Source organism: Trachypithecus francoisi, unplaced genomic scaffold (assembly GCF_009764315.1).
Source record: "Trachypithecus francoisi isolate TF-2019V2 unplaced genomic scaffold, Tfra_2.0 Lachesis_group5, whole genome shotgun sequence".
NCBI classification, from domain to species: domain Eukaryota; kingdom Metazoa; phylum Chordata; class Mammalia; order Primates; family Cercopithecidae; genus Trachypithecus; species Trachypithecus francoisi.
The window spans coordinates 24,680,943-24,696,986 of NW_022681470.1; the positions used below are offsets into that span (position 1 = coordinate 24,680,943).

Genomic DNA, 16,044 nt, shown 5'->3' on the forward strand with positions numbered 1-16,044 from the left:
CTCTTGGTTTTCTTCCTATTCCAATCCATTGACTTGCTACATCTTCTCTGTCTTAGCTGACTCCTCCACTTATAGTCCTTCACATGTTGGTTGCACAAAAACTCTGTCCTGGTACCTCCTACCCTCTTCTCTCTCCAGCTCAAAGTGACCCTATCTAGTCCCATGGCTGAAAAAAAAAAAAAAAGAAAAGAGAAAACATGACTTCTGCCTCTTCCCAGAGTTTATATATCCAGCTGTCTACTTAACATGTCCAGTTGCATGTCTAATAGGTATCCCAAATTTTGCAGATCCAAAACAGAACTCTTTTCAATTTTTATTATAAAAATTTCAAATGTACTCTTAGTGTACTTGTCACCTAGACTTAGTAATTATCAAGATTTTGCCATATTTTCTTTTCTATTTTCTTTTCTTCCCCCATCCACCTTGCTGAAGATCCGCCTTACTGAAGATACATTATTTTACCCCTATATGTAAGCCTAAAAAGCAATTGACATTTTCTTATATAACCAAAATGCCGTTATGTAATTTAATAATATTTATTTTCTCAGTATTATCTAATATATAGTCCATATTTTCTTGTTTTAAAATGTCTTTTTATTGTTATTTGTTGAAAAGATGATCCAAGGACACCTCTGCCTTGTATATTTTATGCCTTATACCTAGAATTCTCTTCTCCCACTTACCTCTAAAGCTTACCTTCTCATTTTATTTATGTGTTTACTATCTGGCATTAAAATTAACAAACCAATTTATTTGTTCATAGTCTACACTTTTGCCCCGTACCCTGGCATACTGGACCAAGAAAATACCTTCACAAATTTATTTTTTAAATTTAGTATCAACAAGAATGCCGAAAACATATGTGGCGCTTTATGAATTATTCATTGGCGAGACAAAGAGTATATTATGTGTTAGATTAATTATTATTATTTTTTTTGAGATGGGGTCTTGCTCTGTCACCAAGGCTAGAGTGCAGTGGCACAATCTCAGCTCACTGCAACCTCCATCTCCTGGATTCAAGCAATTCTGCTGCAGCCTCCTGAGTAGCTGGGATTACAGGAATCCACCACCACGCCTGGCTAATTTTTGAGTCTTTAGTAGAGTCAGAATTTCACCGTATTGGCCAGGCTGGTCTTAAACTCCTGGCCTCAGGTGATTTGCCCACCTTGGCCTCCCAAAGTGCTGGGATTGCAGGTGTGAGCCACCGTTCCTGGCCCCAAGTTTTTTTTGTAAGTTTAAACATACCTTTGTTCTCTGCTTTCATACTTGATTGGTGATCTGAGTGGACACAGGATTCTAGGTTGGACATTATTTTCACTCTGTAGTTTTTTGTTTGTTTGTTTGTTTTGAGACTGAGTCTCACTCTGTCTTCCAGGCTGGAGTGGAGTGGCACAATCTCGGCTCACTGTAACCTCCACCTCCTGGATTCAAGTGATTCTCGTGCCTCAGCCTCCTGAAAAGCTGAGATTATAGTCTGCGCCACCATGCCTGGCTAATTTCTGACTTTTTAGTAGAGACGGGGTTTCACCATGTTGACTAGGCTGGCCTGGAACTCCTGACCTCAGGTGATCTGCCAGTCTCAGCCTCCCAGAGTGCTGGGATTACAGGTGTGAGCCACCATACTGCACCCACTCTGTAGTTTTCAAGGTCTTATACAAACGTTTTCTAGTATTCACTGTAGCTGGTAAGAATGTTGCCAGCCTAATTACTTTTTGTTATTGTATAATAACTTGAATTCCTTTTGTGAATTACCTCTTAGATTTGTGCTTAAATTTTTATATTTTTAAGAGCTTTATTGAGATATAATCAGCTGTACATATTTAAAGTGTACTATTTGATATGTTTAACACATGTAAACATACGCAAAGTCGTCACCACATTCAAGATGATAAAATATTGATCATCCCCTAAAAGTTTGGCCATGTGCCCTCTCATTCCTTAACATCACGCTCAACCCCAGTCAACCAATGATCTCTATTCTGTCACTATAAATCAGTTTGCATTTTCTAGAATTTTATATAAATGGAATCACTGACTATGTATCCCTTTTTCATTTGGCTTTTTTTACTTAACATTTTACTTAGAATAATTATTTTGGGATTCATGTTGTTGAGTTATCAATAATTTATTACTTTTTATTGCTGAGAAGCATTTATTATATGGATAAATCATAATTTTTATATCTCTTCTCCTGTCAGTGGACATTGGGTTGTATCCAGTTGAGGACTGTTACAAATAAAGTTGCCATGAATATTTGTGTAGAGTCTTTGTATGGACATACGCTTTTATTCTTTTTTGGTAAATACCTTTGAGTGGAATGAATGGGGTCATATGTTAGGTACCTGCTTAACTTGTTAAGAAACCGATTGTTTTCCAGTGTTGTTGTACCATTTAACATTCCCACTGTTAATATGTAGAAATTCCAGTTGGTCCATGTCCTCACCAGCATTTGGTGTGGTCAGTTTTTTTTTTTTTTTTTTTAGACATTCTAACAGGCATCTAGTAGTATCATGTTGTAGTTACATTTCCTGCCCCATTAATTTTTACATACTCATCTGTATTCTGGAAACTTCCTGAACTCTCATATTCATTCAAGTAGCTTTCTTTTTCTTAAGATTTTATAGGATATTCTATGTAAATAATCAAGTCATCTGAGAATTAAGATAGTTTTACTTCTTTTCTAGTCTGGATTCCTTTTATTTCTTTTCTTGACTTACTTCATTGGTTAGTATTCTACTATAAGATTGAACAGAAGGAGTGGAATCAGACATCCTCGTCTTGTTCTGATCTTAGAGGGAAAAACAGGGTTTCCCTCTGTTGCCCAGATTAGAGTGCAGTGGCACAATCATAGCTCACTATAGCCTTGACCTCCTGAGATCAGGCTATCTTCCCACCTCAGCCTCCTGAGTTAGCTGGGACCATAGATGCGTGCCACCACCCCGGCAAATTTGTTTGTTTTTTTGTGGAGGTGAAGTCTCATTATGTTGCCCAGTCTGGTCTTGAACTCCTGGGCTCAAGTGATACCTCCCACCTCAACCTCCCAAAGCAAAGTGCTGTGATTACAGGTATGAGCCACTATGCTTGGCCTAAGAACATTGTCTCTTTCTATTTAGTATGATATCAGCAGTTTTTTCATGGATGCTAGTTATCAGGTTGAGGATGTTCTCCTTTATTCCTAACTTGCTAAGAGCTATCATGAATCATTGCTGGATTTTGCCAAGTGTCTTTGTTTTTTTCTGGGAAATGTCTAACTATGTTTCCATTTATTTAATAAAAATAAACTATTCAGGGTATCTGTGTCTTGAGTGAACCTTGTTTAATATGTATGCTTCACTGAATTTATTTTATGTAAATTGTTGAATTTATTGACATAAAATTGTTCATAATATTCCCTTATGTCTTTAAATGGTTGTAGAATCTGTATTGTATGTTACTGTGTTTCTCATTACTGATATCGGTAATATTTTCTCCACGTTTTTTCCTGATTAGTTTGGCTAGAGGCTAGTTAATTTTATCTTCTCAAAGAACCAACCTCTGGTCTCATTAATTGTCTCCATTGTTTTTCTGTTTTCTATTTCATTGATTTCTGCTAATATATTTATTATTTGAGTCTTCTGCAGACTTTGGGTTTCATTTGCTCTTTGTTTTGTAATTTTTTGAGTGGAAGCTGAGGTCGTCGATATGAGACCGTTGTCTTTTCTAAAATAGAGGTTTTTTTTGGTACTGTAAATTTTCTTCTAAATATTGTTTTAGCTGTAATCCATAAATTGAGATATGTTGCATTTTTATTTTCATTGAATTCAAAATACTTTTTAATTTGTTTTGTAATTTCTTCTTTGACCATCTGTTATTTCTGTGGCCATCTGTTATTTCTTAGTTTTCCAATGTATCTTTATGTTAATGATTTCTGATTTAATTCCATTTTGGTCAGACAACATACTTTCAATGACTTGTGGTCTTTTATTGAAATACATTAAGATTTGTTCTGTGGCCCAGAATATCATCTCTATCAGTAAATGTTTCTTCTACACTTAAAAAATGTATATTTTGCTCTTTTTTAGTTGTTACAAGCATGATGATAAATCTGGTCCATGTGCTGACATCTTGACTAGAAGTGGACATTTATTTTTTTTTAATTTCGGTATAGCTCACATACTATAAAATGCACCCATTTTAAGTGTTCAATTCGGTGGTTTTTAGTGTATTTGTAAAGTTGTGGCGCCATCGCCACTATTTAATTCCACTAATTTTATCATATGAAAAAGAGTACCAATTATCAGTCACCATTTTGCCTCCATTTAGCAGTTAGCAATCACTAATACTTTCTGTCTCTACCAATGTGTGTATTCTGGACATTTCATATAAATGGAATCATACAATATTGGCTGTTAATATCAGGGTTCTTTCACTTAGTGTAATGTTTTCAAGGTTCATCCATGTTGTAGTGTGTGTCAGTATTTCCTTCCTTTTCATGATCGAATAAATATTTCATTGTACAGATATACCACATTTAATCTGTTCATCAGTTGTTGGATATTTGCGTTGTTTCCATTTTTTGGCAATTATGAATAATGCTGCTGTGAACATTTGTGTACAAATTTTTGTGTATTGTAAGTTTTCAATTATCTTGGCTGTATACCTAGTTGTAGAATTGCTGGGTCATATGGTAAGCTGATATCTCACTTTTTGAGGAGGTATCAAACTGTTCTCCAAAGAGCTGTACCATTTTACATTCCTGACAGCAACATATAGGGTTCCAGTTTCTCGACACCCTTGCCAACTCTTGTTATTTTCTGTTTCTTTAAAAAAGTATTATAATCCTCCTAATGGATGTGAAGTGGTAATTTGTTGTGATTTTGGTTTTTATTTCCCTGATGACTAATGATGTTGAGCATCTTTTTATGTGCACATGAGTCATTTACATACCTTCTTTGGAGAAATGTCTATTTAAATCCTTTACCTATTTTTAATTGGATTGTTTGTCTTTTTGTTGTTGAGTTGTGTTTGTATATTCTGGGACTCTTATCAGATATATGATTTGCAAATATTACCCTTCATTCTATGGGTTATCTTTTCACCTTCATAGTGTCCTTTAATGTACAAAAGTTTTTAATTTTGGTGAAGTCTAATTTCTTTTTGCTGTTTGCTTGGGCTGTTGGTGCCATATTTAAGAAACTTGATTAATCACTGATTGTGAAGATTTATACCTGTTTTCTTCTAAGAGTTGTATAGTTTTAGCTCTTCTGTTTAGATCTTTGATGTATTTTCAGTTAATTTTTATATGGTATAAAGTAGGGGTCCAAGTTTTTTTTTTTTTTTTTTTTTTTTTAGTGGCAATTATGTATTTGTCTCAGCACCATTGGGTGAAAAGACTTTTCTTTCATTGAATGGTCTTGGATCTCTTGTCAAAAATCACTTGACCATAAATAGAAGAGTTTATTTCTGAACTCTTAACTCCATTACATTGATTTGTATGTCTTTGTTTTTGCCAGTACCACACAGTCTTGATTACTGTAGTTTTGTAATAGGTTTTTCTAGTTTTATTTTAGGTGATCTGGTTTTATGCCTGTGAACACTAAATAAATTCAAATAAGTAAATTTACACAATGAAACTTAGTGGCTCTGACATTTCATTGTAAAATATCAGAACATTGTGTTTACTAAATGACAGTCAATATTTAATGCTTTATTTTTAATTTTTTAGGACAGTTTTAGGTTCATAGCAAAATTGAGAGGAAGGTATGGGAATTTCCCATATATCCCCGGCCCACACACTTGCATAGCATTTTCCATTATCAGCATCTTCCACCAGAGTGGTACATTTGCTATACTTTATGAGCCTACATTAATACATCATAATCCACCCAAAGTCCATAGTTTACAATAGGGCTCACTCTTGGTTTCAGACATCTTATGAGTTTGGACAAATGTATAATGATGTATATCCACCATTGTAGTATCATGTGGAGTTGTTTCACTGCCTTAAAAATCTTCTGTGCTTGATGGCCAGGTGCGGTGGCTCACTCATGCCTGTAATCCCAGCACTTTGGGAGGCAGAGGCGGGCGGATCATGAGGTCAGGAGATCGAGACCATCCTGGCTAACACAGTGAAACCGCATCTCTACTAAAAATACAAAAAAATAGCCGGGTGTGGGGGCAGGTGCCTGTAGTCCCAGCTACTCTGGAGGCTGAGGCAGGAGAATGGTGTGAACCCGGGAGGCGGAGCTTGCAGTGAGCTGAGATCCTGCCACTGCACTCCAGCCTGGGTGACAGAGCGAGATTCCGTCTCAAAAAAAAAAAAAAAAAAAATCTTCTGTGCTCTGCCTATTTTTCACCCACTTTTTGAACTCCTGATGACCACTGCTCTTTTTTTTTTTCCTTTTTGTGGAGAACGGGGTCTCGTTATATTACCCAGGCAGGTCTTGAACTCCTGGGCTCAAGCTATCCTCCCGCCTCTGCCTCCCTGAGAGCTGGGATTACAGGCGTGAGCCACCGCGCCTGGCCGACCACTGATCTTTTTATAGTCTCCATAGTTTAGCCTTTTCCAGAATGTCATATAATTGGAATCACATAGTGTGTGGCCTTTTCAGATTGGTTTTCTTTCACTTATACATTTAAGTTTCCTCTATCTTTTCATGACTTCAAAGCTCATTTCTTTTTAGCGCTGAATAATACTTCATTCTGTAGATGTACCACAGTTTATCCATTCACCTGCTGAAGGACATCTTGGGTGCTTCCAAAAACTGGCAGTTATGAGTAAAGTTGCCATAAACGTTTGTGGGCAGGTGTTTGTATGGACATATGTTTACGTTTGTGTGCAGGTGTATGTGTGGTCATATGTTTTCAGCTCCTTTGGATAAATAACAAGGAGCATGCTGCATTGTACATTTAGAGAATGTTTAGCTTTTATAAGAAATCGCCAGCTGTCCTTCAAAGTAACTGTACAATTTTGCATTCCCACCAGCAATGAATGTAAGTTCCTGATGCTCCACATTCTTGCCAATATTTGATGTTGTCAGTGTTCTCTATTTTGGCCATTCTAATAGGTATGTAGTGTATTTCCCTGATAACATAGTACGTGGATTTTCTTTTCATATACTTGTTTGCAATCTGTTTATCTTCTTTGCTGCAGTGCCTGTTAAGGCCTTTGGCTCATAATCAGATTGTTTCTTATTGTCGTGTTTTAAGTGTTCTTTATGTATTTTAGATAACAGCACTTTATTAGATGTGTCTTTTGCAAGTATTTTCCCTGTCTGTGTCTTGTCTTCTCATTTTCTTGACATTGTCTTTTGCAGGGTGAAAGTTTTAAATTTTAGTGAAGTCAGGCTTATCAGTGATTTCTTTTATGGATCTTGCCTTGGTGTTGTACGTAATAAGTTATCACCATACCCAAGGTCATCTGAGTTTTTTTCCTGTGTTCTCAGAGGTTTATAGTTTTGTGTTTATATTTAGATCTGTGATCTATCTTGAATTAATTTTTGCGAAGGGTTTAAGTTATGTGTCTAGATTTTTTTTTAATTTATTTTTTGCATGTGAATATGCAGTTGTACCAGCACCATCTGTTGGAAGGACTAGCTGCATTGTATTGACTTTACTCCTTTGTCAAAGATCCGTTGATCGAGTTTATGTGGGTCTGTTTCTGGGCTCTGAATTCTGTTTCGTTATACCATACTGTCTTATTTGGTGTAGTCTTACAGTAAACATTTTTAAAAATTATTTATTTATTGATTGATTTATTTATTTTTTGAGACGGAATCTTGGCCTCTTGCCCTGGCTGGAGTGCAATGACATGATCTGGGCTCACCGCAGCCTCTGCCTCCTAGGTTCAAGTGATTCTCCTGCCGCAACCTCCAGAGTAGCTGGGATTACAGGCACGCACCACCATGCCCAGCTAATTTTTTTGTATCTTTAGTAGAGATGGGATTTCACCATGTTGGCCAGGCTGGTTTCGAACTCCTGACCTCATGATCTGCCTGCCTTGGCCTCCCAAAGTGCTGGGATTACAGGCGCCTTATAGTAAGTCTTGAAGTTGGGTAGTGTCAGCTATCTTGGGATTTTCCGCTTATGTTTGTGTTACTGATTTTAGTTTAATTCCATTGTGGTCTAAGAGTAGATACTGTGTGATTTTCATTCTTTTAAAGTGTATTTGTTAAAGTGTATTTTAAGGCCTCAGATATGGTCTGTCTTGGTAAATGTTCCATGTGAGCTTGAGAAGAACAACTTTGTTCTCCCTTAATATGTGTTGGCTAGCTCGAGTCTTTGAAACTTTAGAATCAGTTTGTCAATACCCACAAAATAATTTGCTGAGATTTTGATAGGAATTGCATCGAATCTATAGAACAAGTTGGGAAGAATTGACACTTGAAAATATTGAATCTTTCTATTTATTAATATGGAATAGCTCTTCATTTATTTCTTTGATTTCTTTTACCAGAGTTTTATAATTTTTCTCATAGAAATCTTACACATATTTTATTCAGTTTATACCTAAGTGTTTCTTGTTTTGGAGTGCTAATGGTATTGTGTTTTAAAATTCAAATTTCACTTGTTCATTTCTGGCATGCAGGAAAATAATTGACTTTTTAATATTAACCTTGTATCCTTTTACTTTGCTACAATACTTGTTAGTTCCAGGAGGGTTTTTAAAATTTTTTTTTTATTTTTTGAAACAGAGTCTCGCTCTGTCACCTAGGCTGGAGTGCAGTGACACGATCTTGGCTCAGTGCAAGCTCCGCTTCCCAGGTTCACACCATTCTCTTGCCTCAGCCTCCCAAGTAGCTGGGACTACGGGTGCCTACCACCACACCTGGCTAATTTTTTGTATTTTTAGCAGAGACAGGGTTTCACCGTGTTAGCCAGGATGGTCTCAATCTCCTGACCTCATAATCTGCCCGCCTCGGCCTCCCAAAATGCTGCGATTACAGGTGTGAGCCACTGCGCCCGGCCTCCAGGAGGGTTTTTAAATTTTTATTTTCCATATAGATGATCTTGTTATCTGCAGACCATTTTATTTCTTCTTTTCCAATCTTTATACTTTTCCTTTGCTTTTCTTTCCTTTTCTTGTCTTATTGCATTAGCTAGGACTTAAAGTATGGTGTTGAAACGAAGTGGTGAGAGAGGACGTCCTTGCCTTGTTTTTGATATTAGCAGGAAATCTTCTTCAGGTTGAGTGTCTTTAGTTTGAAAATCTGAAAAATTGAAATGCTCCAAAATTTGAAACTTTTTGAGTGCCAACATGATGCTCAAAGCATTTTGGATTTCAGAAATGCTGTAAGATTTCCACTGAGACCTACTTAGTTGGACCTCACAGATTTTAATTAGCTTTATTTTGATTTTCATTGAATTCAAAATCTTTTAAAATTTCTCTTGAGATTTATTCTTTGACCCATGTGTTATTTTGAACTTCTGTGTATTTTGGGATTTTCCAGTTATTTTTCTGTTACTGATTTTAGCTTAATTCCTTTGTGGTCTAAGAGTAGACACTGTTTGATTTTTATTCTTTTAGATTTGATGAAGTGTATTTTAAGGGCTCAAGGGTGGTCTGTCTTGCTAAATGTTTCATGTGAGCTTGGGAGGACTGTTTATTCTGCTGTTGTTGAATGAAACAGTCTATAAATGTCTGTTATATTCAGATAATTGATGGTTTTGACTTTAACTGTGTCCTTACTGATTTCCTGCCTGCTAGATCTGTCTGTTTCTGATAGAGGGAATTGAAGTCTCCAGGTATCATACTAGATTCATCTGTTTCTCCTTATAGTTCTATCAGTTTTTGTCTCACATATTTTGATACTTTGTTGTTAAGCACATACATATTAGGGATGCAGAAACTGAGTTGTCTTGGGGAAACTGACCTGTTTATTGTTATTTCTCTGATACTTTTTCTTGCTTTGAAGTCTGGCCTGTCTGAAATTAATGTAACTACTCCTATTTTCTTTTAATTTGTATTAGTATGATATATTTTTCTCAATCCATTTACTTTTAATCCATATGGATCTTTATATTTAAAATGGATTTCTTGTAAACAACATATATTTGGATCTTGTTTTTTGCTCCACCCTGACCGTCTCTCTCTTAATTTTTAGGCTGGGCGCGGTGGCTCACCCCTGTAATCCCAGCACTTTGGGAGGTCAAGGCGGGCAATCACCTGAGGTCAGGAGTTCAAGACCAGCCTGGCCAACATGGCAAAACGCTGTCTCTACTAAAAATACAAAAAATTAGCCAGGCATGGTGGCACATGCCTGTAGTCCCAGCTACTTGGGAGACTGAGGCAGGAGAATCGTTTGAACCCGGGAGGTGGAGGGTTGCAGTGAGCTGAGATAGCACCACTGCACTCCAGCCTGGCGATGAAGCGAGACTCCATCTCAAAAAAACAAAAAAAAGTAGCCAGGTGTGGTGGCTCACATCTGTAATCCTAGCACTTTGGAGGCTGAGGCAGGTGGATCACCTGAAGTATGGAGTTCGAAACCAGCCTGGGCAACATGGCGAAACCCTGGCTCTACTAAAAATACAAAAATTAGCCAGGCATGGTGGCGGGTGCCTGTAATCCCAGCTACTCGGGAGGCTGAGGCAGGAGAATCGCTTGAACTTGGGAGGTGGAGGTTGCAGTGAGCTGAGGTCACACTGCTTCACTGTAGCCTGGGCAAAAGAGCGGAACACTGTCTCAAAAAAAAAATAATAATAATTTTTAATTTAGACTATTGACATTCAAAGTGATTACTGGTATAGCTGGATTAATATTTCCTATATTTGTTACTGTTTTCTGCTTTTTGTCTTTGTTCTTTGTTCCTATTTTTGTTTTCCATTTTTCTGCCTTTTGTGTTTTTTTTTGTTTCTGGGTTTTTTTTTTTCCTTTTGCGATGGAGTCTCACTCTGCCACCCAGGCTGGAGTACAGTGGTTTAGTCTCAGCTCACTGCTGCCTCCACCTCCCAGGTTCACCCTGCTAATTTTTATATTTTAGTAGAGACAAGGTTTCACCATGTTGGCCAGGCTGGTCTCTAACTCCTGACCTCAAGTGATCCGCCCTCCTTGGCCTCCCAAAGTGCTGGGATTACAGATGTGAGCCACCATGCCCAGCCCTTTTGTCGTTTTAATTTGAGCATTTCATATAGTTTTTTTCCTCTCCTTCCTTAGTATTTATTAGTTACACTTATTTTTTAAACTTTTTAAGTAGTTGTCCTAAAATTTTCAATATATATATGCAACAAATTTAAGTCCACTTTATTTCAAGTAACACTATAATGCTTCACAGGGAGTGTGAGTACAAAATAATTTTAAATCTTCCATCTTATACCTTATACTATTTCTGTTATTCACTTATGTGTAAGTACTCATAAGCATATTTTTATATATGTGCTAGATATAAGCATAGGTAATCAAATACATTGTTGCTGTTATTTTGAACAATAAAATAATTTGTTAGCTCAATTAAGAATAAGTAAAAGTTTGTGTTTTATCTTCACTTATTCCTCCTTCAGTGCTCCTTCTTTCTTTATGTAGATATATGTCTCTGACCTATGTGTATTTTCCTTTTCTTTAAAGAACTCCTTTCATAATTTCTTGCGAGGTAGGTCTGCTGGCAACAAATTCCCTCAGTGTTTATTTATCTGAGAACAGCTTTATTTTTCCTTTACTTTTGGAGGATAATTTTGCAGGGAATGTTTTGTTTCTGTTACTGCTTTAAATATTTCACTCGTCTTGCTTACATGATTTCTGAGGAGATGTTGGTTATAATTCTTATCTTTGCTCCTCTATAGATAATGTTTTTTCCTCCAGCTTCTTTCAGGATTTTTTCTTATCTTTGGTTTTCTTTAGTTTGAAAAATGCTTGCCTAGGTGTAGTTCTTTTTGTATTTATACTGATTGTTGTTCTCTGAGCTTACTGGATATATGGTTTGGTTTCTGACATTCATGTGGAGGAAATGATCAGTCATTATTGTTTCGGATATTCTGTTCTTTTCTCCTTCTCCTCTGGTATTCACTTTATGCATGAGTTATGCCTTTTGTAGTTGTCCCACATTCCTTGGACATTATGTTTTGTTTTGCTTGTTTTCAGTCTTTGTTCTTTTTGCTTTTCAGTTTTGTAGGTTTTTATTGATATATACTCAAGGTCAGAGATTGTTTCCTCAACTGTGTCTAGTCTCCTAATAAGCCCATCAGAGGCAATGTTCATTTCTGTTACGTTGTTTTTGATTGCTAACATTTCCTTTTTATTCTTTTTTTTTGAGACGGAGTCTCGCTCTGCCACCCAGGCTGGAGTGCAGTGGCCGGATCTCAGCTCACTGCAAGCTCCGCCTCCTGGGTTTACGCCGTTCTCCTGCCTCAGCCTCCCGAGTAGCTGGGACTACAGGCGCCCGCCACCTCGCCCGGCTAGTTTTTTGTATTTTTTAGTAGAGACGGGGTTTCACCATGTTAGCCAGGATGGTCTCCATCTCCTGACCTCGTGATCCACCCGTCTCGGCCTCCCAAAGTGCTGGGATTACAGGCTTGAGCCACCGCGCCCGGCTCCTTTTTATTCTTAAGATTTCCATCTCTCTGCTGACATTGCCCATCTCTTCTTATATGCTGTCTACTTTATCCATTGGAACTCTTAGCATACTAATCATAGTTGTTTCAAATTCCTGGTCTTACAGTTCCAGCAGTCCTGCTATATTTGGTTCTGATGCTGGCTTTATCTCTTCAAGTTGTATTTTTGCCTTTTAGTATGGCTTGTAATTTTTCTTAATAACTGGACATGAAGTACTGATTAAAAGTAATGGTATAAATAGGTCCTTAGGAATTTACTGGTAAAGTGTAGGAGGAGAGGAAGTGTGCTACAGGCCAATGATTAGGTCTCTGTCTCTTAAAGAGCCTATGCGTGTGGACTATGGGCTTCACAAGGGATTATCTGCACCTCCTATTCTCCTACTGAGGTGGAACAGGTTAGTAGCTTAGGCTGGAGTTATGTCTTTTCCTTTTCCAATGTGGAAGGCTGGAATTGGGTATTTCTCTTTGCCTAGGTCAGTTAGGCTCTGATAAAACCTCAGTGGGTAGGCTGTGGTTAAATAGCTCTTCTTGAGGGCAGATCTTGTTAAGAACAGCAGAGTACTCTGGGATACTCAAAATGGTTTCTTTTTCCCTCCCTCTGCTGGAAGACTATTTTAATCTGAAATTTATTGTGAAAATCTGGTTGAGCTCTGAAGTTAAAATTAAATCACAAAAATACCCTCTGCACCGTACCTCACCGCCCCATGACTGGGTTCCCTGGAGTTTTTGTTGTTGTTGTTGTTGTTGTTTTTGGAGACAGAATCTTGCTCTGTCGCCTAGGCTGGAGTGCAGTGGCACGATCTTGGCTCCCTGAAACCTCCAACTCCTGAGTTCAAGCAGTTCTCCTGTCTCAGCCTCCCGAGTAGCTGGGATTACAGGCGCATGCCACCATGCCTGGCTAATTGTTGTATTTTTAGTAGAGACGGGGTTTCGCCATATTGGTCAGGCTGGTCTTGAACCTTTGACCTCAGGTGATCCACCTGCCTTGGCCTCCCAAAGTGCTGGGATTATGACGTGAGCCACTGCGCCTAGCCTTCCCTGGAGTTTTTAGCATTCAGAGTTAACGCTTTCTGAACCTCCAACAATTCATCAATTATAGTTCAGGTTTTCCTACCCTAACCCTGTTTCTCACAGAGGTTTCTGCTCATGAGTCTGTGCTCCGGTAAGCCAAGACTCCTTGTGTTTACCTGTTCGTCTCTCCAATCTAGGAGGTAGCATTTTGTCCTGTATCCTTGCCTCTCTGAAGGATCCAAGATCAGTTATTTATTTTACAGTCTGTTACCTTTTTATTTGTTGGTAGAATGGAGTGGCAACTGTTAAGCTTCTTACATGTGGAACTGGAAACTGGAAGCTTGTTTTTTTAATACATCAACTGTTAAATCAAGCTTGTCTAACACGCGGCCTGTGGGCTGCATGAGGCCCAGGACAGCTGTGAATGTGGCCCACATAAATTCGTAAACTTTCTTAAAACATTATGAGATGTTTTTTGCAATTTATTTTTAGCTCATCAGCTAGTGTTAGTGTATTTTATGTGTGGCTTGAGACAGTTATTCTTCTTCCACTGTGGCCCAGGGAAGCCATAAGATTGGACGCCCCTATGTTAAATACTTTTTAACATATAACCTCATTAGTGGTAAAAGTTTTGTACCACCAGGTGAGTGAAAGATGGCATATTTTCTTTTATGTCCAATTTGCTTATATTTCTTTTTTGCTTTCTTTTTAGGTTAATACAATCTGTTGGAATGACACGGGAGAATATATTTTATCTGGCTCAGATGACACCAAATTAGTAATTAGTAATCCTTACAGCAGAAAGGTAAAGTAGTTTAAAAACTCTGTAATTTAATGAGAGAAAAAAATCAAGAAGGCAGAAATGAAGTAATTGTAAACGAACATAGAATGGGCATTTATAATAGAATATCCTCCCTGTTTTGCTGAAGTTTATTGTATAATTTAGAGGTTCTTAGGTACATGTGGGTCTCTTAGATTACTTAGGGAAATAGAAGATTTTATTCAGCCTTGGGCTCTAGAAAATTTAAATATATCGTTTATTTAAGTGGATAATGATCGGTACAAGTGACATTATTTCAATAACACTTTTTTGGGGAAAATGTGCCGTATATAAAGTATGAGTTAATGAGAAAATTACTTTTATGTATAACCTTAATATATTATCTTAATATTCTAAAAAGTTATTTATTTTAACGTTAAGAGTAGTGTGGATAAAGCTGCCAACTTTGGTCATTGTTTCATTTTCTTAAAAATTTGAAATTTAGTCTTTTAGAAAATTTACATTTAAAACTTTTAAAGACAAAAACAACCAAATGATGGCTGTGTTCCTGAGGTACTGAGAAAATTAAAATGCTTTCAATGAAGAAAAAAATTACCATAAGCTAATAAACCCCCTCACTAGAAGGCAAGAGATATCTAAGAATTAAATAATTTTCTAACTCTCAAATAACTTTAATTACTGTTTCAAATAGCAGTCCATTATATCCATAGAATGTTTCCTTTACAAGGATGATTTCAGAGAAATTTAGATACTGGATGATAAAGTTATAAACAGCCGACTGATGACTGATTGTAATAAAAAGAAAGTGTGTGATGTTCTTTACACTTGATGTAACAGTTAAATGAGAAACCTTCTGTTTTAGAAATATGACTAGTTATTTTAAAATTTGTAAGATCTTAAACATTCAACACATCATTTAAAGTTCCAGTTAAGAATAGGAATATGTATATTTCCTAGCTGACTCCCAACTTAAATGATACGTTTTTCTCTCCTGATTGTCTTAAATTTCCTGTATCTTTTTTTTTTTTTTTTTTGCAGCAGGGTCTCACTCTGTCACCCACGCTGGAAGGCTGCAGTGCAGTGGTGTGATCTCGGCTCACTGCAACCTCTGCCTGCTGGGTTCAAGTGATTCTCCTGCCTCAGCCTCCCAAGGATCTGGGATTACAGGCGTGCATCACCATGCTCGGCTAATTTTTGTATTTTTGGTAGAGACAGGTTTTCACCATGTTGGCCAGGCTGATCTTGAACTCCCGACCTTAAGTGATCCGCCCGCCTTATCCTCTCAAAGTGTTGGGATTACAGGCATGAGCCACCACGCCTGGCCCAAATTTCCTATATCTTTAAGTCTTTTAACATCTGTTCTTTTAATAGTGATTCCAAAAATGTACTCTAGCTTTTAATTTTTTGCGGTAGTAGCAACCGTGTATTGGTGATTGTATCAGTCATGCTCTAGTCAAATAAACCACATAGTAATTTCAATAGGGAAAGTGTAATGAAAAGAATGACTACCTATATCAGGAGATTGGAGTAATAAAGGCTTGGCTACTGAAAAGTAAAGAGGTCTCTATAAAATAAAGAAATAACAGATACTGTGAACTGCCACTAACCCTGGGACTGAGATAAACCACCCTAAAGAAGAGACCCCCTTGCTGAGTGCTGAGATTTAGACCTTATTAAAGAGGGTGTCATGGCTCACTGGATGGCATAGAAGTCTCTGTGATGCCATGCTA

General features: G+C 37.3%; 1 protein-coding gene across 10 annotated transcripts in view; it reads left to right on the plus strand.

Moving 5' to 3' along the window:
* The window catches only part of DCAF6 (DDB1 and CUL4 associated factor 6), a 142,436-nt gene that overhangs the window by 17,515 nt on the left and 108,877 nt on the right, over positions 1 to 16,044 (plus strand). For all 10 annotated transcript variants that reach the window (XM_033198758.1, XM_033198759.1, XM_033198755.1 and 7 more), the window contains exon 3: positions 14,246 to 14,338. Coding sequence is in view for 6 of the 10 variants with exons in the window: in XM_033198749.1 (XP_033054640.1) it covers positions 14,246 to 14,338 (93 nt within the window). In the remaining 4 variants the exon portion in view is untranslated. The remainder of the gene's footprint in view (positions 1 to 14,245; positions 14,339 to 16,044) is intronic.